We start from the raw sequence: 27,223 nt of genomic DNA on the forward strand, positions 1-27,223 counted from the left end.
TTTAAATGAGTCTTAGACGCGCCACTGTGCTTCCTAGCAGACAGTCCATGCTTAAACAGAGGGTTTGAGCAGACGGTTCCCTACACTCTGAACATAAAGGTAGGTCTTTGAAAACTTTTATTTATGTGTTATGCAAAACAACTGCATTTGTTCTTATGAAGAGAGAAGATATTCTTATCTTTTGATGGCCCTAAAGCCTTGTAATTATGAGATCCATGCTTTGAACTGTATTCATTTAATTGATTTAATTACATTAGTTACTAAAGCTGACAACAAAGTGGCTTTAACTGCCGTCAAGCCCATAATGTGACCAAGACGTTCTGTGCAGACAGTTCAGTTTGCTTAAGCGCGTCATTTGGCTCTACGTTTGAAATAAATGTCTGAATATTCATAAAACTTACAAACCACCCCTTTTCTTATCACATACCCTTCCATAGGTGTACGATGGAAGTGAAGGTATGTGTTGATGGTTTCCCGCGTGTAGTCTGTGGTGTTACTGACAACACAACCTGTCAAGAAGTGGTCATTGCACTGGCTCAATCCCTCGGTATGTATTTGTGTGGTTTGAAAAAGGGGGAAATGGATTTGAGACGTTCAACCAAGATGATGACCTATGCCAATTCTGTCTTACATTCCTGTTCAGGTCAACCAGGCCGTTACATACTGAGGGAGAAATTCAAAGACTTTGAGCGGAGCATGGCCCCCAATGAACACATTCTGGAGTCACTTAAAAGGTATGGTGAGCAGGTACGGGAGGTCCAGCTCACTCTCCTTCACAACACAGCCTATCACCTTGATGGAGCGAGCAAACCGAAAGGCGGCAGATACCAGCCTGGCCCACAGCTGAGAAAGAGAGATGCCGGGGCTAGAATGCGGCGGGGTAGCGGTTTGCAGACTCTGCATCGTCAAAGCTTGCCCCCGCTGTCGCGCCTGCGGCAGGACGCCGAGCAGCCACCGGAGGATCTGAAAAGGCCCAAAAGGAAATCTTTGACGCTGATGGAGGAGGCCTGGGGATGGCTGGAGAATCTGGGAAAAGGGAGAGCTCAATATTCAACCTGTGACAGCAGCGGCAAGAACTGCAGCTCCCTGGATGTGTCCGTCACCGTTCACACTGACACCTCTGTCTCAAGCACTTTGCAGAGCAAAGGGAAAGGGAAAAAAAGTGGACAATCCCTATCCGATGTGGATCAGCAGATCTCCTGCTGCATGAGAAATCAGCACAGGGATAAGGAACGCAAACATTCTGAGGAATCTGCAGCTGTGGGGACAGCTATAAAGAAAGCTGAGGACCCATCACGTTCAAGTGGCAGCAATGAGATCGAAGAGGACAAAAAGAAACTCAGAGAGACCATTAAGCTGCAACATTCTTGCTTGCACGAGCTACAGGTTCAGATAAAGATGACAGACAAACGAATCAGGGAGCTGGAGGAAAAACAGAGGGCCAGGAAGGCTGAGGGGGAAGCTCAACAGAAAGTTATCGAAGAGGAGACGGAGCAGCTCTTGTTTTGGGAGAACGAACTAAAGGCAGAGGAGGGTTACGGGAACGATTTGCAGGTTCAGTTCATGGAGATGCGGGGTAAAGCTGTGGAGTGCAAAGCCAGGTTGGAGGAGTACAAAAGCAAAATGCAAGGGTTTGAATTCTCTAGGGTTCAAAATGTTGTGCAAGAGAGACCAGATATGACTACGAGAAAAGGTTCCGCTAGCACTGCAACAGAGAGTTTAACTGCTGCAAATAAAGTCCTCAGCCAGCAGAGATCACATCTCGCCAGCGATGTAAATATCGACAGGAAGTTCCCACCCCGAGACGATTTAAGTCTTCCTCATGCTCTAATTCATCCAAGCGTGATAAAGCCACGCCGGCCCACGGGTCCAACAGAGCTTAGGGAATGGTGGACACGCTGGTCTGAAGCACAAAGCCCTCAATCTGAGACTAAATGTAAGACTAGACCCAAGGTGATACATCGCTCAGAGCTCACAATACATCTCAGTACCCAGGTTTAGATAGCAAAAAAAAACGTTTTTTAATCAAAATAAGTTTAACGCTTCTGTAGTTTTGTTCATTTATAGTCATGTTGCCACTGATGTACACATAAAACGTTTAAGTTCCTCATTACAGTTTAACCACTTAAGTGCTTTTTGGGTAAAACCAACCATTTTGTTTAAAAGTAAAATTTATATTTTGATAGTAATCATTGCTAGTGTTTATACAGCAACAGGGGTCCCCTGTCTCTCCAGCTCTTTAATGAACAGAAAATAAAAATGTCAGGTGAGGTGGGTTGCAAATTTTTTTTTGTTCCAGTTCCAATTTTGCCTGCCAATTTAGCTTATCACTTCCATGTGATCAGACCCTGTGTGAGTTCCCTCTCCTGTTCCCTCTCCTGTCTCCTGAACTGAAAACCTATTTTAGGTTTACTAAAGAGCTGAGGAGACCAGTTAATCACTTACACTACCTTCAAGCCCTATTTTATACTTCGTTGTGAAAGTAGCCCATCTATAAGATCAATGTATTACACCACAACATGCAAGTTGGTAGATCAATTTTTGAAAAGTTATTTACAAAAACATTTACTTAGTTATGACATTAAGTGATTAAAATAAAGACAAAGACCTGGTATGGTTTTCATAAAACTTTAATTCATGTTGTTTCATTCAAGACCATTAACAAAAGTACATACATAGGAGAACCTCTGTATGTGGCTCCTCAGGAACCCAGTGTTCTCCACAGTTGAAAGTAATTTTGACTGTAACTTATGTGCATAGAGGCACAACAGCTCTCCCACCAATGTCTCCAGAGCACAATACATCCTGATCCTTACGTTTTTTTTGTTTTTTTGTATTTTTGTACTTTATTATTTTTTTTCTAATATGTTACCATTCCCCTTTTTTTTAAGTTAAATTTGTTTTTGTTATTTTGATGTTTGAATCTTTCACTAAGGAAAAAAGCACACATTACATACAGTATATTTCAACCCACAGGTATTTGGGATGCATACCAGTATTATTTCTACTAGAAAAACAAAAGCCACCCTAAGATTGTTCTGAATATTTTGGCGGTTGGCTGGGGGTCAGAGGATACATCTAATTTTTTTATTTTTTTTATTTTGCTTGTAGTTTAGGCACCTTATTCTTACTTTATCTTATGTATTATTAGCAGATCAAGTTTCAATGAAAAAAATAAAATAAAACAAGAAGAAAATATGTGCAAGGGGAAAAAAAACATTGTATAAAAGAACTGCTAGATATAAGATGGCATAAGGAATTCTGCACCTGGGAAAATTTGCTTAAATGAGCATGTGACTACCAAGAAGGCATCGAAGGACTCATGATTGGTAAAAGTAAATCCCCATTTGATAAACTACATTCACATACAACACACACACACACACACGCACACACACGCATACACTCACCATGCTTTCACTTCAGCTCTTGAATAAAGCATTTTAAAAACTGCTCAAAAAAACGAGCAGAGAAGTAGCCTCAGTTTAAGCTCGCACATATGAGAAATATGATCCTCCTTATGGAGGGAACTTCGCTTTGCTTTATATGTTTTTGTAGGAAAGCATACAGTAGTGGAAACTCAATTACACCATTTTAAGTTTCCTTGAGTAGGGAGAAAACTACAAGGGGGAAAAAAGAGCAGATGGCTCAAAACACATGCCAACATCAAACACACTCCCACACCAACGGGAACAAAAAAAAAATTGTTGCAGGTGCAGAATTCCAGACAAAGCAGAGAAATCAAAGGAGATGGGGACAAAGACAGTCACAACCGTCACTCTTGATTTGGAGGGCCAGGGCCCTCGAAAAAAACAAAACAAATACCTCCATTAACATACTTTAAGCAACTCTAGGTACAGCGCACACACACACGCACTCGGAAGAGTTCCCCATGTACACTGCAGTGCACAAGTGGACATGGGAGGCTGGGAACTATGGAATGAGAGGGTTCCCTTCGTAGATGTGGACAGGGACATGGGTAACACATGCTGATTACTCTATGTATGCGCATGATTTTGTGTATGAGTTTGTGTGTACAAGTATGTGTCAAAGCAAAACAAAACACCCTTATCCCCTGTCAGCTTTTTTTTTTTTCAATATATATTTGTTCTTATATATTTGTTTTCGGGATAGCGTTTCTTAATCTAGGTCCGCCTACTCTGGATGAGGTGGAGTGGGGGCGGTCTGTATTGCTCAGTCGATGACACCAGGTTGACGAGTCTTCCATTCCACATTGAAGCCCTGCACACAAAAAGAACAATTTCCAGACTTCAAACTTAAAGTTGACTTCAGCTTGATTTATACTTTGTCGTATGATGGTGTTGCTTGCCAAAAATAATAATAATGTTGCATATAATATGCCCAAAATAGGGACACCATGTCGAAAGTGGTTAAATGCTGTTGGAACAAAAGGAGGCAAATGACAACAGTGTACCTTTGAGTTGTCAGGACCACGGGGCTGCCTCACGATGACAAGGCGGGGGGCACTGGCATCGTCCAGGGTGATGCTCTTTAGTCGGTTCACCAGCCGATCAGGACGTGGGGTTGCAACCGGCTTAGGCCCTTCACTATATGGATGAGGAGGAAAAAAAACACATTTAGTTCCAACACATTTCATCAGGAGTTCTCAAACTTTTTTTATGCCACGACCCCATTTTATGGTGAAAGTTTTTTGTCGACCCCACACTATTGTGTCATTTCAAAGTGGAAATAAAGATCTTAAAATAAAAGCATACATTGCCTTATGAATATTCATTAAAAAATTAAAGCAGCAATTCCTGCAGATTTGTACGCCTATCTTATCAATGAATAAAGTAAGGTGTCCTTACCAGACTCTGCGTACGTTGCAGGCACTACACTTTCCTGTGCGTTGATTGAGGATGACTGAGAACTCCACCTCATCCCCGGCCTGGAGTTCCAGTCCATCTTGCACCTCTTTGACATGGAAAAATAACTTCTTGCTCTCGCCGACTTCATATGTGATAAAACCAAACTGGAGAGAAGGGCACAAAACATTTAAGTATCCTTATTCACATGTGGCAGCATTTACACCAGAAATGCACGATAAAAAAAAGTCATTCACAGTTTATTCATAATGCACTTAAACATTAAAGGAGGTTCAAGTGATATGCCTTTGTAAAAACAGTTGTTGGCAATCATTGCTATAGTGTTCAGTAACAGGGGTCTCGGTCTCTCCTGCTCATTAGTAAACAACAAATTTGTTATTCATGTATACACCCAATACGGTAGATTTATTGTTGCTTATTGTAGTTCTTAAATTGAGGCATATTGCATACAAACAGGGTATGGCTCGTTTGGAGGATAGCGGGCAACATAAATAGTCTCCCATCAATCTGTCCTTTCATTGTCCCAATGACCCATATAAAAAGCTTCTACAATGCTACTCTCCTCCTACTTCAAGTAGCCTACACTCACCATTCACGGACTATACCAAAGGTGGGACTACATCACTGGTGGGGGGTGACATTTATTATAGACGTTTATTTTGTGCTTGTCTGTTTATTAAGATCAGGACAGATGGAGAGCCCATTACAAAATGGCAATGATTATTGTAATGTGGAGCAACCTCTTTTCACATTAACATATCACTTACACCCCTTTAAAGACATGTCACTTTGAGTAGAAAGAGATCACTACCTGGTCTTTGACACACTCCACCAGGGCTCTACGATGCGGCACCACACTACAAGCCATCTTCTGTCCAGTCTGGGCCACAGTACATAGCTGGAACTTGACCATCTCTCCCTTCTGCAGACAATCAGCCTTGTTTGCCATGCCCATGATGCCAAAAGGGTAATTCTGACCTTTAGTTCCACCTGAATGAGGCCAGAGAGAGAGAGACAGAGGGAAGGATTATTTGGGTTCTACTGTGTCTTCCAACAGAAAGGTCTTGTATTACTTTTGTTCAAGAACCACATTCAACCTGGCGCTCCTGGCGAGCTTGGTAGAGCGGCTATGCTTGCCTTGTGACACTATCGTACGACAAGAGTATAAAAGAGGTCTTAAGTGGTTAACTGAGACGCACCTTCTTCTATAACTTCAATAAGTCCTTGGTACTCTGTTTGGGAAGGGTCCACGCTGCGCAGAGGACGGACCACTTTTCCTAGCATCACTGTTGCACTGATGTCCTCTCCGACCCCGACGCCATTCACTAATAAAAATAAGGTGGAACACAAGTATGCTTAAGCATGCACAGACAGAAATAACTTTATATAAATTAGAGTAGTGAGTAGAATAATTTAAACAAAAACTTTGAATTTAAACCCCTCCTACCTGCTGCCACTTTGGTAACTTTCTCAGCACTGACTTTGTTTCCTTTTCCCTTGGACAGGATGTATTCCACTGTATCGCCCAGCTCCATGCTCTCCAACTCTCCACACACCTCACTAAAAGTGAGAAACTTGAGTTATAGTGACTCTCAAACCTTAAAATTATGATTCTGAACCTTTTTCCATTTCAAGGACCCCAGTTGGACATGCATTAGGCCATGGAGCCGTTTCACGATTCTTTTTAAATAATCAGAGGATTTTACAGTGTAGCTTGGGGTACCAGTGTTAATTTAACGAAGAGTGTGCAAATGGAACCAAGCGGACCCCTATCAACTGTATATAACGGTCACATGAACATTTTATGACAGCCCCAAATGTTTATGGTAAACAATAAATTGCTCCAGTGTGTTTGAATGAACTTACCTGTAATGGAAGAAAATCTCTTGGTCGTGATTGGCCGTCTCGATGAAGCCAAAGTTGTCCTTGAGCGTGGCGACAAAGCCCTGCAGCTTCTTGCTATTGTTGCTGACCGGACGGTTGAGGACCTTGATGTTGACGGCGCTCTGCTGGCCAGTTCGCTTCACTTCGTTAATGGAAAACTCCACCTAGTGGCCAGACACATTCACAAATGTCACATATCGGTCACTTCACTCAATTCTTTGTGAAATGTTCAGATCCTAATACATTTAGAATGATTCGTTTTTTGTTTGTTTTTTATAATCCAGCACATACCTGTTAAGACTTACAGGACAGTGGAGGAAATATTAAAATACCTTATCTCCAGGTTGTGGGTAATAGGATCCCTCCAGATCCTTGACATGGTAGGTCACCGTCATTTTCACTCCGCAGTCTTCATATGCAATCACTCCCTCCTCAGGTTCCTACAGAGGACAACACAAGACGCATTACAGCATTAGACCACTTTACCAATACAGGAGCCAACAGATGCCATCACTAATGGCGTCTTTTTCCTGCATAGTACCGCTTAAAATCTTTTGGTTTTCCAATTTCCATTGGGCAAAAATTGTGGATAGTATCTGAAACTGTTACTTTTCTTTATATCACAAGGGAGCAGAGGCTAAACTAGTCTTGCGAAGCCAGATGAATGTGACATCTAAGCTAAAACTGGGTGCAAATCATTCAAAAATGTTCAAATAAATAACTGCATTGCAGAAACAATGCAGAGACTATATTGGGACATTATCAGGATTGGTTCTCATAGCAGTAGGTATACATTTGTTGGCAGAGGTTTCCCGACTGTACTAGCCACTACATTTATTGAGCAACTGCATGGTCTACTACTTGCCTAAAATGTTATAACCGTTTTTGTTTGACTTAACAGAGGAAATGGATATTGTTTGCAGACAGTATTAGCTTCAGTATCATTTAGCACTTTCCAAACAGAGGGATGGATGTCACTATTACAACCAACCACAAACGGTCCTTTCTGCAGTGAAAAAAAGCAAGTGGAGTCTGTACCATGCAGTGGAAAAGCACCATGACACACACCATGTAGCTCTCAGTTCTACACACAAGCAAAGGATGTGGTTGAAGTGGTTTGTTATCCATAGCTAATTTGTGTGGACCATTTGTCTAAAAAGTAGTGGATGGGATGAAAGGCTGGGCTTAACAGGCACACATTCAGTGGCACACCATTAATTGGTTAGCAATAACTGTTAGTATTAACTTAATTTATTTGAACAAATCTTCAACTAGCTTGCTTCATTCATTGTCTCATTTGGTAATTCAGGTCTGAGTTGATCAATATTGAAATCTTCAATTCCATGACATTTAGGATGAAATCTCCAACTTGCATTCCTCTCTTATATTCACATGATTTCTGGGACCAAGTACCATCAACAACTTCTGATTGTCTTACAAACGTGCATTGGCGATTAAAGCTATAATCTGTACATTTTAAGCCCTCTCGACACCTGGGATTCGATATCGGGTCTCCCACATGGGAAACCACATTGGACTTGTGATCTTCAGGCAGGACTACTTGTCAACCAGCAGTTGTCCTACCTAACTCCCAGGATCAAAATGTCTCAATGGAAGAGAAGGGAGACCACACCGCCTCCAACCATTACACATGTGCTAGTTAAATATAGTAACCCTGCATCAAATCTACTTGATGCGTCCACTGAAAAGCTCCTACACAGAAATTGCTGTATTCCCTGCATTCAAGTATGGCTTTCTCTACGATGATACGTTTCATGTAGTCAAAGTTTGTACAGTTGATCCTTTAATACCTTAATTCAAAATCAGATTAGTTTCAATGTCATTTTGGCCATAACCATGCAACCCTATGATCAGAGCATGTCACAAATCTAACACTCATTGCTGTAGGCGGCTTGGTGAGGCAACAAAGGAAATAAGTTGGATTAAAGTTTCCAATTCCAGGTTAAGTTGGATTAAAGTTTCTATTTCTAGGTTGCTCAGGTTAATTGCTGACGCCAAGACCATTCCATCAACAGTGGGGGCAAGTAACAGTCTACATAGGTTGGCCACAGGCCAGCAAACACTGACCTTTTCTACAACTTTAGCCTTGAGAGACAAGAAAAGAGACCCATTAGATAGTCAGTCTAGCTAACAACAAGAATTCTCAATCTTTCAACTTCCATGTAATAACTTTCACATTGATCCAGTTTAACTAAGCGGTTAGCTCTAATCATTTATTTATACTAAATGTTAGTATATTATTTACAGTAAAGGTTTTCCAACATTGTAGATCATTTTGTCCATGATAAATGAGCATGGCTTTTTTTGGGCCAATTTTTCCCCAATTGAGTTTGTATGGTCATTTCTGAATGGCAATTTCTGAATTCCCCACACAATGTAGTGCGTTGTCTTGTCACTGCTGACCCCTACCGGTTGGCCTTCGGACTGGTTTGGTCTGGTTGGTCCTAGAGATGGTATTGAGGAGTTGGGAGGACGTAGCGTGTGGAGAGGAACACACTATTCCTCATAACTAAACATCCCTGCTGACCAACCTGTAGGAGTCGCTGGTGCAGCAACAAGGATCACCCTCACTCCCGTGAATATGGCCAACTGTGTTCGTATGGCCAAGCCAGAAGCACCGGAGAGGATTAAGCCCCCAGCCTCTGCGGTGGCGGACAGGAACTTCACTCCTGCGCCACCCGAGCGCCCAGACGTACGCTTGTCTATGTTATTTTACTTATCTCAGTGGGGAGGCATCATGCAAAAGCCCAGAATCCTACCTTGACTTTTTTTTTCTAATGAAGTGAGGGAGCATGAGGGGGTGGAGGTTTTGTGGAAGGAAAAAAGCAAAAAGGAATATTAGAAGCTAAAACCGGCAAACTTCAAGCCCCAATTGAACATATTCACAGCGGCCACTTTGCTCTCACATCATACTCTGGGTGGGAAACAAATACGACGTCAAGGAGGTTGTATACAAGTCTAAGAACTGAACTCGAGGATCACAATGGGAACTAAAGCCCAGAAGATGGGAGAGAATAGGACCCACAGAGCACATTGCCATGGGTTTTCACTCAGTGACTTTCAGCTCTCGTACCTTCTCCTTCTCCTTTCCCTTGCTGGGACTGGCGTTCTTGGCGGAAACTGAAGGCACTTCCTTCTCCACCACGCCTGCAAAACGCTGCTCAGACTGCGTGTGAAAAGACACGGTGCCCTTCGGCAGCTTCTTGATGCGCACTGCGTGGTTCCTCTGAGCGGACAGCATGTCCTGGTTAGGAGAGAGAGAAGGTAAAGTTGCTGGTTAGGAGAGAGAGAAGGTAAAGTTGCTGGTTAGGAGAGAGAGAAGGTAAAGTTGCTGGTTAGGAGAGAAGGTAAAGTTGCTGTGTAAAAAAAACGTGTCAAGTCCGGAGTGTTAGTTTATCCATTTTAACCCTGGTGTCCCACTTTTGACCAAATATTCCAAAAACGTTAAAAACGGAATGACAAAGTGGAAATGGCTGACCTACAAGCTCACAATACATTGTAATGAGACTGTTGTGAGCTTGTAGATTGCCTATTCTCGTTATTCGCCGCACAACAAAGTAACAGTTATGCATGTCTGAAAAAGAGCAGAGGTATGACTTACAGGTACGACTGTGAACTCCACTTCGTCGGAGATGTGTAGCTGACTGTCTTCCAGGACTTCGCTGAAGTGAAAGAACATCCTGGCATCCCGATCCACGCACTTGATGAAGCCAAAGCCGTCACGCATGGCAGCGATCACACCCTAGAAGGCAGAAAACAATAAGTCACACAAAGCCAACGTAAAAGAAGCATTATTTTGCATTTTTCATTCATTTTTTATTTAGTTTTGACTTCTTTTGTTTAGCCATATTAGTTTTAACTTCTTTTTAAACCATTTAGACCTGGAGCCCCATTACTTAACTATACCTTTCAAGCCGGGAACCATGTACAGTATTATAGCAACATAATATTTTTGTAATTTTTGAATATGTTTTTCCAAAAACTTAGGTCAGGATTTAGTAGGCATTTTTAGAATTGGCCTCAGGTCTAAATGGGTTAAAGCAGGTTTGCTCATTTAGTTTAAAAAAAGGTAAAAAAAATAAAATAAAAAATAAAGTGTTGTTTCATTAAAACTCAACAGTTAAAACTGGCACAGCTAAAACTTTAAAGCTACATTTCATATCCACCATGAAAACAAAGGGTTTTCTCACCATTTCACGGACCTCCTTGGTGAAATTGAAGGTGTCAGAGAGGATGTCAATGTTGGTGGCTCTCTCCAGCTTGTCTCTGCGATCGGTGGAGATGTTGAACTGGACGTGGTCTCCCTCCAGGAGGGTCACCTTGGACTTTGTGTCCTTCTCCCCGAACAGCAGTTCCTTGTCAGTGAAGCCAATCCTGGCAGTGATACGGCCTGGTAGCGGGTCGTTCTGCCAGTCACAAGAGACAGATTGAGAATGCTGTGGCTGTGCCTCAGAGCAATCAATATTCCCCTAATTAGCAGCACAGCCATGGCAACTGACACCCTAGGCTCACAGCGCAGATCAGCAATTTCTTTGTGTGTGTGAACTAGATATTAAAAGGCATTGTAATGTAGGTGTGAACTAGATATTAAAAGGCATTGTAAATTTGTATTAAAGCTTTTTTGGAAGAGTGCCTTTGTTTTTTTCATCTGCATTTTTTTTTATATGTACATTTTTATCCCACGATTTTCTAACCCATTTTTTTTCACCCAGTGCCAATTGCCTATGTAATCCTGGGCACTACTCTCCTTCTGCCAACCTGGGGAGAGCCCAGATCCTTCAATGCATTGTCGGAAATATTGACTTCCCTCAAGCCGAAATATGACCTTGACATACACAACAAAAAACATCCAACAAACAAAAAAACTGCCAAGTACAAGGACATAAGGCACTAAAAATATACTGATAATTTTGGGGTACGTTTTTGCACATACCTGGTTCTTGGTGGGAACTTTGGGGATGACCTTGGCGACTGTGCCTTCAAATTGCTCGATGCTGATGTCCTCGAAGATGACCGTTCCCTGGGGGAGCAGCCTCACATCAGTGGCCACTTCTTTACCCTTGGATAAGAAAAGATAGAATTGTTAGAATCTTGTTTGTAGACATGATGATTTCTCCCAGGTTTGAGCCACGCAAACTCTAGGAATGACTGCAAGTGATCACCCATCTCACCATCATTTATAAGAGAAGGCGAAGAGAGATTAAAAACACTAAAAAGGGTACACAAAACATCTCTGAAATAATACAAATAAATTAATACACCCACAGGGCCTTTACACAGAGTGGAATCTCATGTAAGAAAGGTGTTGTAAAAGAGCGACATCTAGTGGCTGAATGTTGTCTCGTGCCCCTTTAAATGGCCGAGTAAACGAAGACACCTACATTTCTGTCTTTAATGGTGAATTCCACATCGTCTCCTGCCTGCAAAGCCTCCAGATCGCCCTTGAATTCACTGTAGTGAAAGAAGATCTCCTTAACCACGTCGGCCCTCTCGATGAACCCGAAGGCCTCCTAATAAACACAAACGACACCACATGTTTAAAGCAACAGCTGACCATAATGTTAATGTTAGGATTAGCAGTGGCATGGCTGAGCCTTACCTTGGTGGCACAGACCACACCCTGGCACCTCATCTGCTTCTTCTTCACCAGGTGAATACTGTGAGCACTGACTGCACCGGTACTAAAGAACACAACAAAAAGGAGCAAATTCAATCATGCTCCCATAGATCACGATTGTGGAGCCAAGGGTTTCCATGGAATTCGAATGTGGACTATTATTATAGCTGCCATTATCGTTATCGTTGACATTGTAGTTAATAATTTAGTCCCCTTGAATTGTTTTGGGGTAGGTGTCACTGTACATTTGCTACTACTATTGTTGTTGGTGTTATTATCTTGCGTCGTCCCCGCCTCCCCCTTTCCCCTCGACACGGTCATGGCAGATGGCCACTAACCCTAGAACAGGGGGGAAACATGGGGGTCTCTAATTGTAAAATGTCTTTAGGCAACTCGCTATGATTTGGCACCATAATATAATGTCATCAGTGCAACCTAGAAAATTATGCTGTGAACACACGTTAAAGGACGACTTCACCCATTTTCAACCTGTCTTCATAGAATTGGTCCTCACTAATGCTCATGATAATATGGCACCATTTTTTGTCTACTCAGTCTGTGTCTCAGAGGAGGGCTGTGGACAGTTCAGAAACCCGCCAACCAGTGACATCATCATGGGGAATCCAAGCTAATAGAAACAACAGGCTTTCTATTCCTGGAAAGTCAGCATGCTATAATGGAAGCCATTGTTCTCCTGTTAATAAAATGTTAAATTCAAAAAGGAAATCTTGAAGAAAAAAACCTTCCAAACGATGATGTCACTGGTAGGCAGGTTTCTGAAGCGTCCACAGCCCTCCTACACAAACCGAGTAGAAAAGAATGACAGTTTTATCAGGAGCATTAGAGAGGATCTATTATATGAAGGTTGAAAATGGGTGAAGTCGTCCTTTTAAGAGTTAAAGCCTCAATTTGAACATAACTGATAACTGATCTTGCAGTTGAGGATTCAGATCGATTGCCTACTTTTTGCGTTATCCTTATAGCATAACCTTTGACTGGACTACCTGTACTGTTAATAAGCAAGTTCATTAAGTATTTAATCAATCAATCGAGCCTTGGCCCAGATTCCATCAAACCTTTTAGATTTTTACGACTGAAAAAAAAAAATCGGAACGTTATCCTGTAGTTTTTGTCTAATCCTTGCTCGTTGGCGATCTATGACAGAGCGTGATTGTCAACGACTGTCCTATGCAAAAGTAATTCGTTAATTGTGCGATGAAGAGTCTTTTCGCAGTTTTAAAATGTCTTTAAGTGTGCTCCAAGGCATTACCTAATACAACAAATTATGGCTTAAGGACTTACTGCTTGTTTGTCTCCATGTAGAAGCTGACTTTGTCTCCAGTGTCAAGATGCATGTTGCCCTCAATATCATCAGGGGTGTAGGTAAGGTAGAACACTTCCTGTGGAGGTCATACCAAATAGTTACAGCTTTGTCACCCAATCATATCATAATACTATATTAAAGTAACTTACATACATACTATGTCTGGATCCGCATCATAAATGTGTGTAAGCCAACCAAGCCAAAAAAGTACAAAACACTAAGTACGAAATTAGGCTACGATTTGCACTTTAACTACAAGCTCAAAACACGTTGACGTGTTGTAAGCTTGTAGATTGGCTACTAAAAAAGGGGGGAAAAGGAAGAAAATGCATCCACATCGTAAATTAGGATCTGAGCCACTTTCAATCTGGTGTCCCGATTTTGGGCATGTAAAAAATGTCCCCCGTTTCTATAGTATAAATATGTCTTAAAGTGTTATGACATCCAAAAAAAGGGTGCGCCTGGAGTATATTTTATATTATATTTATCATTTATAATGTATTCTTATCGACTGTATTGTACTCCACTATCCCTCCCTTGACTCGCACCACTGAACCAGGAAATGGGTTTACATGAAAACGTATTTCATTTGTTAATCTGTGTATATAAAATATACATCCCCGAAATCTTAGTTACACCAACATTGTTCATGTGGAGTAGTTTGTTTATGCTTATTTATTAACTAACTAATAGTAAAAAATAACTAATGATAACAATCGGGGTGGGGGGGTGGGGGGGGTAAGGCATGAATTCTGTCCGGGTTCAGGGCATCTGAGAGCGGGGACACAGAGGGGAGACATTGTCATGGAGATTATAATACACGCACTGCCGCAGCTCGTTTCTAAACAAACTATTAATTTCAGACAATAAATAGATCACGTAGTTGTTTGTTGATTTTTATCGGCACCAAACTTCTACCAAACTTTTCTCAGTTGTCGAATATTTATGTGCCCGCCCCCTTGTCAGTCATCTAACTTCAAGCTACTACTGCGATTCAGCTGGGGGGAGGGATGGGACGTAGCCAACTGGCTTTGGCTGGAGATACAATGAGTGTATTTCTCCCAGACTAGTGGGGACACAGAGAGGCTCTGGGGAGCTCTCAGAGCCCCCTAGGAGAGACGGAGACCCATGCAGCGTTCAAACTATAGCGATTTTTATCATTTCAATAAATAAGCATCAACGAACTACTTCACATGAACGATGTTGGTGTAACTAAGAGATTTGGAGGGGAATATATATTTTATATACACAGATTTACAAATAAAAGACAAATGATGTTGACGTCACTAACTCATTATTGCTGGTCTGTTTGATGCGAGTGGCTAACTCAGAGCAGAGCTAACTGCAAATGCCAAATCAATCTGTGATACATCCCGCCCTGTTTTCAGAGAGACCACGTGACGTACAGTATCAAATATGATATTTTCGGGCCATGTCATAACACCTTTAAGTGGATAATCTCAAAGTGGTTCTCAAGAGACTAGAGTGAAACCTCCCTTTCAACCATTTATGTGTGTATTTGACCAACTGGCCACTGCTCTAACTAGAATCGCTTTGATACGTACCCCATTTCTCTCATAGCAAACACTGCCAGTGGGCACCTGGCCAGGGGCTGACTTTCCATCCAGGTGAGTTGGTATTGCTGAGACAACCTATGTGAAGGAGGCAATCACAAGAAATTGGACACTGTTAAAAAAGGAAGGGTCTTTCAAAAACACATTCACAAGGCATGTTCCAATTTAATGTATGGTTGCAATTACATGTCCTGCTTTAAATGGCTGATTTTCCAATGTCTACACAGTGAGAAGTTGGCAATACAAGATAGTATAGGTATGAAATAAGTACACAGCATATTTGTACGTTCTCTCATGAGCTCAATGTACCTAATTATTCATGTCATAATAGGTGAACAATGTGCAAATAAAGGCTAATATTCGGCAAAATGGCAGATCTACAAGCTCAACGTGCGACGCGTCGTGAGCTTGTAGATGTACATCAGCTATTTTAGCTATTTGACCTACAACAAAGTGGTTAATCCATTAAGACCTGGAACGCATCTGTGTCACTTTAGATTTCTTTGGCTATTCAAAAATAGCAGATATACAAGCTCATAGCGTGGCACCGAGTGCCACGCTATGAGCTTGTAGATCTGCTATTTTTGAAAAATCGTGACTTTAAAAAAAAATATTTTTCTCAAAAAACTGTTAGAATTTAGAAAACATTTTAAAGAATTGCCTCAGGTCTTAATGGGTTAAGTAACCAATCAATTTTTGTTATATTGTCCCAGCAGTGTGTTCATTTACAAATCAGCCTTCAAAATTAGTACATACATGATTGATCAACTCACTCTGCAGTTACATCAAATCACTATCACAGTATCTGAATTTGCTGCTTAGACATACAAACACTCCTACAGCTTTGCACACCAAACATGCAGGTCGAGGACATTCAAGCTCATTGTAAACCCAGATGGAAAAAAGGGCACGTGCCATATTTCTATCACTACTAAAATGCCAATAGATGACTGGAATGCGTTTATGGCTCACCATAAACTATTATGTTTGTATGTAATTTTTTTTTACTTTTAGACGATGGATAAACAAATTAAAAATTTACAATGTGCTTGAAAAAAAATGCATTTCAAAAACATAACAGTTAGACAACACTCACTGAGATGACAGACACAAGACAAGTAGACAACCAAAAATAAAATGGTATTCCTTAACTGGATGAATATAACCATGCAGGACAGTAAAGGGAGAGGCGTGCGAGTCTGGCCCCACCTGGCCCGAGATGCGCTCCTCTGGCAGTACCTCTGGCTTTATCTTAAGCAGCTTCACCGCTATAGGCTTGCCCGTGCGCCTGTCTGAGGACACCTCAAACTCCACGTCATCTGAAGAGTGAACGACAAGAAGAACAACGACAAGAAAGAGAGAAGCCAGTAGTTAGGAGGTTAGTATACAAGAGCAATACAAGCACAGCTCCAACTACTTGAAATTGGCTTCTAGACTGGGGTCTCACACGTACAACATTTTATCAAATGGGGGTCCATAGTAGTGCTGCACGATTCTTGCTCAAATGTGAATCACGATTTTCCTCCATAAGAATTGAGATCACGATTCTCACACGATTCTCTTGTAAATATAAAAATATTAAGCAAAAATAATAATAATAATAATAAGAAGAAAAGCAATCGTCATAATTTAAAATCGAGATTGCATAGGTGTCTGAATCGAGATCACAATCTTTTTTCGATTAATTGTGCAGCACTAGTCCATATAATGATGTACATCAAACCGGGGGTCCTTAAATCAAATGGGGTGAGAATCATTGCTAGTAAAACTTACCTAGTGTCTAGCAATGGCCAAATATGTCAAAGGAGGTCCACAGATTGTGTGGCTTACTTTGTACATGTTGATATAGCTACTGAAAACGAAGGGTGGCGCTCACCTCCTATCTTGAGCTCTTGCAGGTTACCATTGTACTGGGAACAGTGGAAGAAGAGTCGTGCCTGCCGCTCCGAGCACTGAATGAAGCCGTACGAGGTGAGCAGCTTCTCCACCACGCCCGTCTCCCTGATGCTGGGCCCTGTGCCGTTGGCATACGCGGTATGCCCATTGTTGTGGAGCATGCCCGGGTCAAAACTCATCTGGGCAAGGGGGGGACAAAAAAGTGTTATTAACTTTAGTACTGATTAAAAAGCCCAATTAACCACCTATGCCCTTTATACTATGCCAAATGACATAGCGAAAATAGCTCATCTGAGCATGTAGATATGCCATTTTCCTCATTTTTTAAAATGTCTCAAAGTTTTCAGCTATAATGACATGCCCAAAATAGGGATGCCAGTTTGAAAGTGGTTAAGATGGCAAAATAAATCGGCACAGAAAAGAAAAATGAGGGCTGGGGTTTAATGAAGTCTGATGTAGATCTTGAAAAAAAAAAAAAGGTTAATCTTCCACACCATCTATCTACTTCACTAAAACATGCAAAGAACAGCACACATGGGGGTGGGGGGGGTACGGTCTATTAGAGCATTCTAGGGCTATCTAACCATCATTTGTGAATAGAGGTGAACACGGATAGACCGCCACGCCTAGAGGGAATTTCATGATGATTCAGACCATTCGCTGCCAACAGGACCACACTGTATGGACTTTCTAGTTGTATCAAAATCATGCGGTAGGCTACTTTGTAACGAGCTTTGTCAGTGGTGTTTTAGGCCTATGAGACGCAAAAGCTAGCATTAGGCACACTTTTCATGCACTCCGTTAAGTAAAACACTGCAAAGTAAAATATTACACTGCAAACAAAAACTTTTACCTTTTTCTACCAACCATCATTGAAGAGCAACGATAATGACCATCAATGGTCCTACAACTATGGGTGTTCAACGGCACACCAATATAATAGTGAAACCATGCTGTTAAGGCATCCTAGCTGCACACCGGGCTGTTAAAAGTCAATGTGGGCAAAATTCAACATGCCCACTTACAGATCTCTGATACAGGGGAGTCCGTTTGTGTTTTTTACTTCCTGGCTGGGGATGACATGAGATGGAGGAGGAGCGGGGTATGGGCACGGGCCCAGTGGAGGTGGACGTGGAGGGGGCAGGGGCAGTTGTTTTGCGTGCCGCCGGAGGCTCAGAACAGCCTCTCTTCTCCATTTCTGACAGTGGGGGCAGGACTCTGACACGCCGTTGAGAGCAACCACTTTCAAAAGAGTGGATCTTAACATAAAATAAAAGTACCCGATGGTAAATGTTCACTCATTTTGGTACAAATACAACGCCCAAGCATCCAAAGTAATTGGAGTCTTACTATCCAACACACCAACGGTAATCCAACATGACGGCAAATTGTACTTCCGTGGATTTTCAATGCAACTCTCAGTGTTTTCCCATAAATAACAAGCCGCTATCATAACCTCTTTCCTGTGTAGTTTCTTGCCATTACCTGCATCTTACCCATCCTAGTAGTAGCAGTAAGTAGTCTGCCACAATATAGTAGTCTACACAGGCAATGGATTCCAGTTCCAAAACTTAACCACTTAAACCCTATACTCCATCCATAGACCTGGGTCCCCGGGAGTCTATTCTGCTTGGCCCCTCCTTTTCCACTACACAAAATCTGTTTGCCGAAAATAGCCGATCTACAAGCTGACAACGGCCGATCTACAGGCTCACAACACGTGTCACGTTGTGAGCATGCAGATCCGATATTTCCGCCAAATGTTCACATGCCCAGAATCGGGATTAGGGATCATGTGGTTAAATCCTTGTAGGTAGGGCTCACATTTATGATCAATAGTGGCAAGTATTTTCATAAAAACAAAACTCAATGCATTGCAAAGACAATGCTAACGCATTCATTCCAAGATTGTGTCAGAGAGTAGGAAGATTGAAAGAACTGAAAAACATGATCAACTGCTGCAGCCAGGAATAGTGAGAAACGGCCACAGTGACATACTGCTAATAAAGTCAAGTAAGAAAAACTATAAAGTGTGGAGAGGATTGGAAAATGCAAATGACGGGTTAACTATAGGGTCATCTAAAGTAGACAGCGAGTTGGTGATGGGTTATGAAGGGTCCCAGAGCAGCCTCCTGTTAGGTCCTATACTGTGCCAACAGCTATTCTGAACACAGGATTTAACAGATGCTTAGGTCTGTTAGCTCTATGTGCTCTAGCACAGGAGTACAAAGTAACACACCCAGGTGTCTGTGAGTACATCAGAGTACCAAATCTTGGAATCCTACACATTTGAGTTTGGTTGTTCACCAAGCAGATTGTTCTAAAAACAGTAGGCGCTAAAAACGTATATAAAACGTATACAAATATAAAATAGCTCAACAGCCTTATGTATTACAAGATTGTGAATTGGATGGATTTGTATTGCTTGTGAAGTGCACAACAAAGTTAATCATCTCAATTCAATCTGTGTTCAGATTATTTTACATCTCAATTTCTTCTAGATTCAAGTGAATTGGTTTACCTGTAACAGAATTCAAATTTCCCAGCATTGGCCGTTTTGTTTTTTAAGGGAGCTGTGTGGCACAGGCAAAATTTGCCTTTTGCTGAATATTCAAGGAAAGCCAAGTTTCCAGACCCTTAAGCCATTCACCCTGCAACACTGCACCTGAGCAGAGGCTAGTCTTGGGTCCCGGAAGGGATGGAAGAGGTTAGGCCAGTCATAGCAGAGAGATGCAGGGCAAGGTTGGTGGATTGGGGCTCGATGGAGTGGGGAGGAGGGGGTCACGGAGGAAAGAAGTGGGAAAGGTGGAACTTACGGATCGACCGTACGGTGACAGGCTGAGTCCGACGGGGGAGGTGCTGCTCAGGTCAGCGCTAACGAACGCGGTGGGTGGTGACGCAGGCAAGGTAAACTCGACAAAGCCTTTCCAGGGGCTGCCCATATTTTTCCATAAACTCGGACCAAACTTGAGCCCTTGTTGTACTTGATAACTTGAAATTGGTTTGTTTTGACTTTTGAATTATATTTCTAGGTAACCAATGTTACACCGCTGGATGTCTGCAAGGGTGAAGAGAGGGACAAAAATATAACGGGTAAGGCAGACAGGACAGCCAGTGTGCCAAGTGTTACAATCACAGGGAAAGAGCTGTGTGCTTTTTCAGGAAGGGGGAAGAACATGACAGGATAGTGTAGTGGGGCAGTGGTTGTGGACAAGCTGTCAAATCATCCCAGAAACAGGTGAAGTCACAGAGTATGAGTCTTTAGAGACAATTCAGTCTTTGAAATACCCATTTGATCTCCTGGATGGAAGAATGTATTTGTAACAAATTGCCAAGAGTAACTTATTGGGCATGAGGATACAAATCACATAATTACTGAAATGCAATGCACCAGTCAAACATTTTGGAACAACATATTCAATGGATTGTTTCTAGATATTTTTAAATCCCCATTGATGAAGCTACAAATCGAATGGACACAGTTTAAGTAAGAGCCATGTTAAAAATGCTATAGATATGGTATAAATGTGTATATAAGAGCAGCCCATCACTTAGTCAAGCAAAGAGGACAAGTTATGAAAAACATCATCTGCACTGCTGCCCCCCTGGACACATCTTCAGGACACAAGTGTCTGCCCATATAGACCATTTACACCTATGAATTCCACCCAACATGCCCTTTGCCCTAATTATGCCCCTTCAATGTAGGATTGAATATTTCAAACATCTAAAATTGTTTCACAGAAGAAGACTGTTAGCATACTGGAAGAGGCATTTCAGACCTTTATATCTGTCAAAAACATCCTCAAAGTGAGATAATCATCTTTGTTAAAAAAAACTTTTAAAAAAACTGCCACAACACAGCTGTAACCAGTTAAATCTAATTTCACAACCTGGCATAAGATGTTAGACCCACCTTTGATTGGCGTCTTGAAACTTGCAGTTGTCAGGAATCTTGATAACTATGCAGTTGTAGATCTCTTCACACACAGTTGCGAACACACACTTTGTTGTTACAGGTTTCTGGCACAAGTTCTAGATGGTTGCATAAAGCAAAAAAGAAAAAGAAAACAGAGGGGGGACTAGCACAAAAAAAAGGCAAATGCAGGTGCAATAACACTGCTTAGAAAAACGAAACAAAATGAAGACAGTGGGAGTAGATAAGAGGAAGAGATGGGGAGACAGTTGGGGGACTGAAGGGGGATAGCAGCCCACTCCGCACCCCGGGGTGACTCGGTGGTGCGGTGAGGATGAGGGGGCTAGGAGCAGCGTTGGGACGTGTGCTTTGTCAAAGCTGTTGAGTAGGCACAAACTTCTGGTTTCAGATCAGGTATTGTCTTCTCAGTTATTTGCGTAGGCGTAGGATTGCTTCTCTTCAGCGCGTTTCAAAAATGGCGTCTTTGTCTTTGGTCGTTTGGTTGCTTCTTGTATTTAAATCCTTGAAGTGATCCTTTTTTTCCTTGTCTTGAGAGGTGCAACGTCTTGCTTTATTTTGGGATGTTTGGCTTTAGTTTTGTCGTTGTGATCTGAACTTGAAGAAGCAGTTGCGGATGGTACAAAAATTCTGTTCTGTTTCACTTCATACTGTTGGGAAAGAGTAGAGAAAGTTAGTTTAATACACTTCAATTCCAAAATTGTACAAATCCAAAACAACAATTAAGTAGGATAAAGCTTTGGAGTAAACATGAAAGCGCCATCATACAGGGTGTATCACAAGCGCCGGCTACCGGCCAAACGAGCCTCCGTATCCGGCTACTTTTCTACTGATCGCCCTGCGCCTCCGTATGCCAGTGGGCACCGGGCAGTGAGCTTTGCATCAGCTACGTCGCTCAGAGCACTCGTCAATGACAGATGCGCTGTCATTGACCTTCATGTTTACATGCACTTGTTAATCACCTGTAATCACCTGCAATTCACAGAGTCCAAATGGTTTAATGCTTTGTTCCCTCACGTGAGTATGTTATTGTTCAGTAAGTTTCCATTACGCCCACGCCGAGTAATTCAAGATTTGCTAATAGTATGCCGACCGATCAGAGTTGTAAAGGCTACAGTTGCGTGGTGCAAACTCAATTTAACCCATCAACTACTGATAAAGCTTGACGTGTTGCCCTCATTGCGTTATAAGGATGCCCCGGCCTCGAAACAGACAAATACCGCGGTGCAGTTAGACTGGTGCGTGTCACACTCTTACCACTATTATCCTAAACATTTGCCATGATTGATCAGCAACTAGTACAAATGTACATGTATATTTCAAGACATGGCGTCTTGTTATTTTGCGTGGCATCATGGACGCAGCCTCGTTTAGACTCTGTTCTGTTCTTCCCCACAGCAGCAGCTAAGCTAATACCTCGCATCGAACGTTGCCTGCACGTTTCTAGTCCGGCTATAATTAAGCATCCATAAAGTGGCCAACACTGTACTATTAGCCTAACTGACTAAGACACTTCATATTTTGTCACATGAGAGAACAGGAAAAGCCCTCTGGAGTGTGGACCAAAGGCCATAGAAAGTACCATAGAATATTTTGTCTTATTAAGACCAGATTCTTTGCCCTCAACTCACAGGCATAAAAATAGGGTTTCCTCAGCTGCCTCTAGACAGCCCACAATGCCAGGCAGCTTTTGTGGATCAACAAGTCCTTGTGCATACCTCCCACTGTGGCCATGCTGATATTTATGGCACCGTTTCTGACTAGGGACCACTGCTTCATCATAACACTTTGATGTTGTGCACCCTTTTGTGACACTAGCTATACACCAGCAGCAAATGTAGTATTGTCCAGGGTTAAAAAAAGAAGTTTTGTTTTATGTTAAATGCAGCAGCTAAACCTCAAACTGTAAGTCAGGGGAGATGGGTGTTGTTGACCTTAATACAGCAATATGAAAACAAGCTTGGCTGACCAAGCCAAAGACACATGATACCCATTCTGCTATGGCTGTGTCGCAATGGCTCCCACCCAACATGCCTCTAGGATGGTTCAAAAATAATGTTGTAAAAAGGCTGCAAATGGCATTTCAAGCACCCCTTCCACACACCCCGGGTGTCTCGTTTAAATTGCTTTCTTGGCATTTCAGACTGGTAATTTGTAGAACTTGGGACAATCCGATTGAACTAGTCTGAAGCTCAGATGCAGTAAAGAAGACTGCACATGTCTGTGAAGGATGCACATGTCCAAAGACATCTTTTTTTTTAAAACATACTTATCCATGTATATGCCCAAAGGACTTGGTGATCTTTTCAGCTCTTATTTTGAGTGATTGAGTTCTTGTACAGCCTTGGAGCTAAACAGAAGCATGACCCGTCATCACAAGCTGTATCAGTGGGTTAGAGGTTACTGGCAAATAAACAATGGAAACCAGCCTTCTTGGACACGATTTTCAGCCAAAAACACACTCCTCCCACTGAACCACTAGCAGTGATTGGCCATTTTCAGCACTTTCTAACAGGTTATCAAACTGTATCTTAACTGGGTAATAATTAAACCAAGGCATTTGGCAACACTTCACAAAATGCAAGGTAGTAAACAAATGAAACCAGTCCCTGCCAGAAGCCTTAGTAGTGCACAATCTGATAAATATTGACAAAACATTACTGCATTACCTAACTCGAAAATTCAACTGACATCTTATATTTGTTTTACCTTTGTCGTTTTGCCTTTTAAGAACAGGGTGGCGAGGAATAATATAATCCGGCCATAAAAAGTATAATTTCTTTGTCAACCAAAGCCAGCTCTGGTTTACATTCCCGAATAATCACATAGGTTGCCTTCTGCAAGATCACTTCACTACCTAATCCGATTTTACCAATCAATAAGTATGTGGTAATAGGGTTACATTAGAATACAAACACCAGTACGCGCAAAAACATTTCGTTATCTGCCGTTATTACATGGTTAGGCTAATCAGACCTGGGCATGAATAACAAACTGGCGTCACTCCGACATTGGTGACTCATCGAAATCTGTGACTACAGAGGTTTGTATAGAATTTGCAAGACACTCGACCGTTCGGATCATTTAACCACTCCCGATGTTTCAAACGCGACTCGCCTGTACTTTAAGTACAGTAAAGAACTTCTCTCACGCACATCAGCCAAGTCCGTTGAGCTCCTGTGCGGCCATACTGCCCTCAGCCTTTGTGCAACGGCAGCGAGGAATGGATTGCCTCAAAACAGCGCCCTGTGGCGTCACATAATTCGAGAGGTCACAGATGTCGACGCAACAGCGGCATTGACACACACACACACAGGAGCAGCACTGCCATGTGATTTCCTAGAAAACAACCGTTCTCTCATCTTCTCATCTGGGGCCTGAACAAACACGTTGCGGCATGTCGCAGCCCCGAGTCCCCACACACACAGCTATTGTCGCCAGCACAATCAACACAGGAAGGCCTGGTGGGGATTATTAGACCTTTATATTAAATATACCGCATATAACGCTATAACATGCAATTAGTCAGCGTTTGGGAGTGATTGGGACCACGGCTTTTTGGAGTAACCTACAATACTACCATCGCGCGACTCTGTGTGTCGGTCCGACCGATCCGAAGAGAACAGATCTACAAGCCAACAACGCGTCATGTTAGCCAGCTTGTAGATCTGTTCTTTGTCGGCGAGCGACGGGACAATTAGATGGGGGCACCATTATATTATTCTTATATTGTATATTGTTAAACGTTTGAAGCACATATTTATAACAAAAGAGTAGCGTCCGTCTGAGACCACAGTAAGCAGGCCTCCATGTTAGCGTGCTAGGCAGTGTTGCCAGGTTTTGTGAGAAAATTAAGCAACCAGGTCTATGAAAACAAGCCCAAAAAAAGGCAACTAGGCCACATGAGCTTTAAACCTTTATAAAATGTGGAATATTTTTTTTGAAACATTCTAACAAATGTTCCCCTGGGCACAAAACATTTTAAGAAAATATTTGAGAACCACTGGTTTAAATATTATTTTTGGAAGCAAGCCTAAATAAGCAAGTACACTTTAGAAGCAAGCCCAAAAAACCACAACCACCAATCTTTACAAGCCCAAATTCACTTATAATAAGCCGACATGGCAACACTGATGCTAAGCCAACATGCTAACCGCTATGTGTTGTGTGATTTACAGCGACGAGGACGAACACCGCTGCTGCTGCTGCCTCCTCCACCCAGGAGGCCCGAGGGAGAAAAAAACACACTACGCCTCGAAACAGCGGACGCCCGTCGACAGACAACCACCGCTCGAATTACTGTCGCACGCGGCGACCAGAAATATACACAAAGTGACTTTTATAACGATGAAAATAACAATAAACTCACCCCAACAGCTTTCAGCACTGTCACCAGCGCCGCTAGAAGCAGCACGGCACATTACGTAGTGATTAATGACTGGGACTACCGCGAGAATTCACCCTTCTTCTCGGGAAGACTGAACAAAGAGCATAAAAAGGAACGAGAGCGCCACCTACTACTAGCCCAAGCCCCCAGAACCTCGGTAGAACAGTGACGCTGCCGTTGCTTGGTGGTCAAATCTGAGATTGCAATACTTCTGCATTTAAAACGCTACTGCGCATGCTTTTACTGTCTGAAACGCTAGTGCGCATGCTCTATTGGCTCCGATATTGGAGCCAATCCAATGAGGTAGAGGTACTTCTGGGTACTTCCGGGTGCTTCATGTGCTGGTGAGCAACTTTCATTGAAATGAATTGGTGGGGGCGGGACAGTCCGCCCTCTAGATATATTATAACCATAGAGTTATAAGTAGAATATACATTTTCATTATAGTGATTATAAAGATAGGCTATTCAGTTTGATTGATTGATTTTATTTAGTAAGACATGAGAACAACAGTACATGGAAGTACAAATTCACAATACAGGGTCTACTAAACTGGAAGACTCATAAAGCACTATAAGCTTGTTTAAAATGAGATCCCCATGCACACAAATCATGATGACAGTCCATTTTCAACAATATATTTAGGCTAAATGGGAAAAGTCTTGATAATAATGAAATTACTGCAAAATATCTGTTATTTAAGTCTCAGATTGCACTTTTGTATCTAAATGAAATCCAACAAGAAATATATCTGGTCAGACTTTCAAACCATACTATTGGGCTCTCATTTGTTTGTAAAGAAATCACACAAAAGGTGTTGCTAACTTGTGAAAATAATTTGTAATTTGCACACTCTCCAATGTGCCTTAACTCAATAATTTCGGGTCTCCTAGGGTTATCTGGTTTATTTCCACATGCTGGGGACATGATCAGATGAAAGAGGAACATCAGTGTGACCTCCTGAATATCAAAAGCAGGCACAGTCCAAAACACCTATTCCTTCCTTTCACACAGACATGAAACGCCTCTTCAACTGTCCAGGTGTCAAACTGATGGCTTGATGGATTATAGTGAGATTAAAAAAAAAAAAAAAGTACCTTGGAGGACCAGATATATCTGAATGAAGGAGAAACTGACTTTCAGTCCAACGTCCTGTTTTTGACTCCAGTATGCAGTAATTATTTATTCAAATGAATTTATTCAAATCATTTATTAGAAGAGGAAAGTTACATAGTGCAGCTTTAATAATCTGAAGGTTCATGGATCAATGTAATTTTGTGTAGACATTTAAGTTTCCTTTTCATGTTATGCTTATGGGTAGTTACTCAGTTGTGAGTTTATGACTGTTCATTATACTTTATTATACTGTTATATATGTTATTATATCATGTCATTATATGTTCACTATGACTGTTCAGACAGAGGTCTATCACCATTATCACACACTGTGTACATTCTATATAAGTACTTCATACACAGTGAAACTGAGAAACATGACCTTAGATTTGATCTCCCATCTCCTAAGTACTGTTGAGAGAGAATTGGCCAGGATATTGTTTAGCAGGTGTATGAGTGTCACTTTTGTTAATAAGAAATCCTAAATCCTAGTTGTGACCTGTGACCTTTAAGCCGTATATAATTCCAAATGGTAAAACATATCCATTCCACAGGGTCACAACGTGTCGAGTTGTGATGCGTTGTGACCCTGTACAGTACATCAACTATTGTAGCTATTTTGG

At 41.8% G+C, this 27,223-nt stretch overlaps 2 protein-coding genes across 10 annotated transcripts; one reads left to right on the forward strand and one right to left on the reverse strand.

The window, feature by feature from the left end:
* Positions 1-3,822, forward strand: rassf11 (Ras association domain family member 11). Its single transcript, XM_080445047.1, has 3 exons — positions 1-99; positions 438-547; positions 644-3,822. Exons 2-3 carry the CDS (start codon positions 445-447, stop codon positions 1,999-2,001), a joined length of 1,461 nt encoding a protein of 486 aa, XP_080301173.1. The 5' UTR covers positions 1-99; positions 438-444; the 3' UTR covers positions 2,002-3,822.
* On the reverse strand, positions 2,613-25,582 carry csde1 (cold shock domain containing E1, RNA-binding). Of its 9 annotated transcripts, none has more exons than XM_080445029.1 (23): positions 25,467-25,582; positions 21,080-21,747; positions 19,980-20,221; positions 18,189-18,422; positions 17,144-17,342; positions 16,507-16,586; positions 15,259-15,345; positions 13,672-13,769; positions 13,112-13,165; positions 12,352-12,433; positions 12,134-12,262; positions 11,686-11,811; positions 10,943-11,158; positions 10,354-10,494; positions 9,826-9,996; positions 7,064-7,171; positions 6,714-6,895; positions 6,295-6,407; positions 6,047-6,172; positions 5,659-5,837; positions 4,830-4,993; positions 4,436-4,568; positions 2,613-4,242 (listed from the first exon to the last, which is right to left on the reverse strand). In XM_080445029.1, the coding sequence occupies exons 3-23, from the start codon at positions 20,103-20,105 to the stop codon at positions 4,195-4,197; spliced, it is 2,796 nt and encodes a 931-aa protein (XP_080301155.1). In that variant the 5' UTR covers positions 20,106-20,221; positions 21,080-21,747; positions 25,467-25,582; the 3' UTR covers positions 2,613-4,194. The 9 variants fall into 9 exon arrangements, with proteins under 9 accessions (XP_080301155.1, XP_080301154.1, XP_080301152.1 ...); XM_080445028.1 differs by having other exon boundaries at positions 16,477-16,586; XM_080445026.1 differs by having other exon boundaries at positions 16,420-16,586; positions 25,467-25,581.
* Between the last annotated feature and the right edge of the window lie 1,641 nt (positions 25,583-27,223).

The sequence above is a fragment of the Gymnoscopelus braueri genome (assembly GCF_963280865.1).
Source record: "Gymnoscopelus braueri genome assembly, chromosome: 12".
NCBI lineage: Eukaryota > Metazoa > Chordata > Actinopteri > Myctophiformes > Myctophidae > Gymnoscopelus > Gymnoscopelus braueri.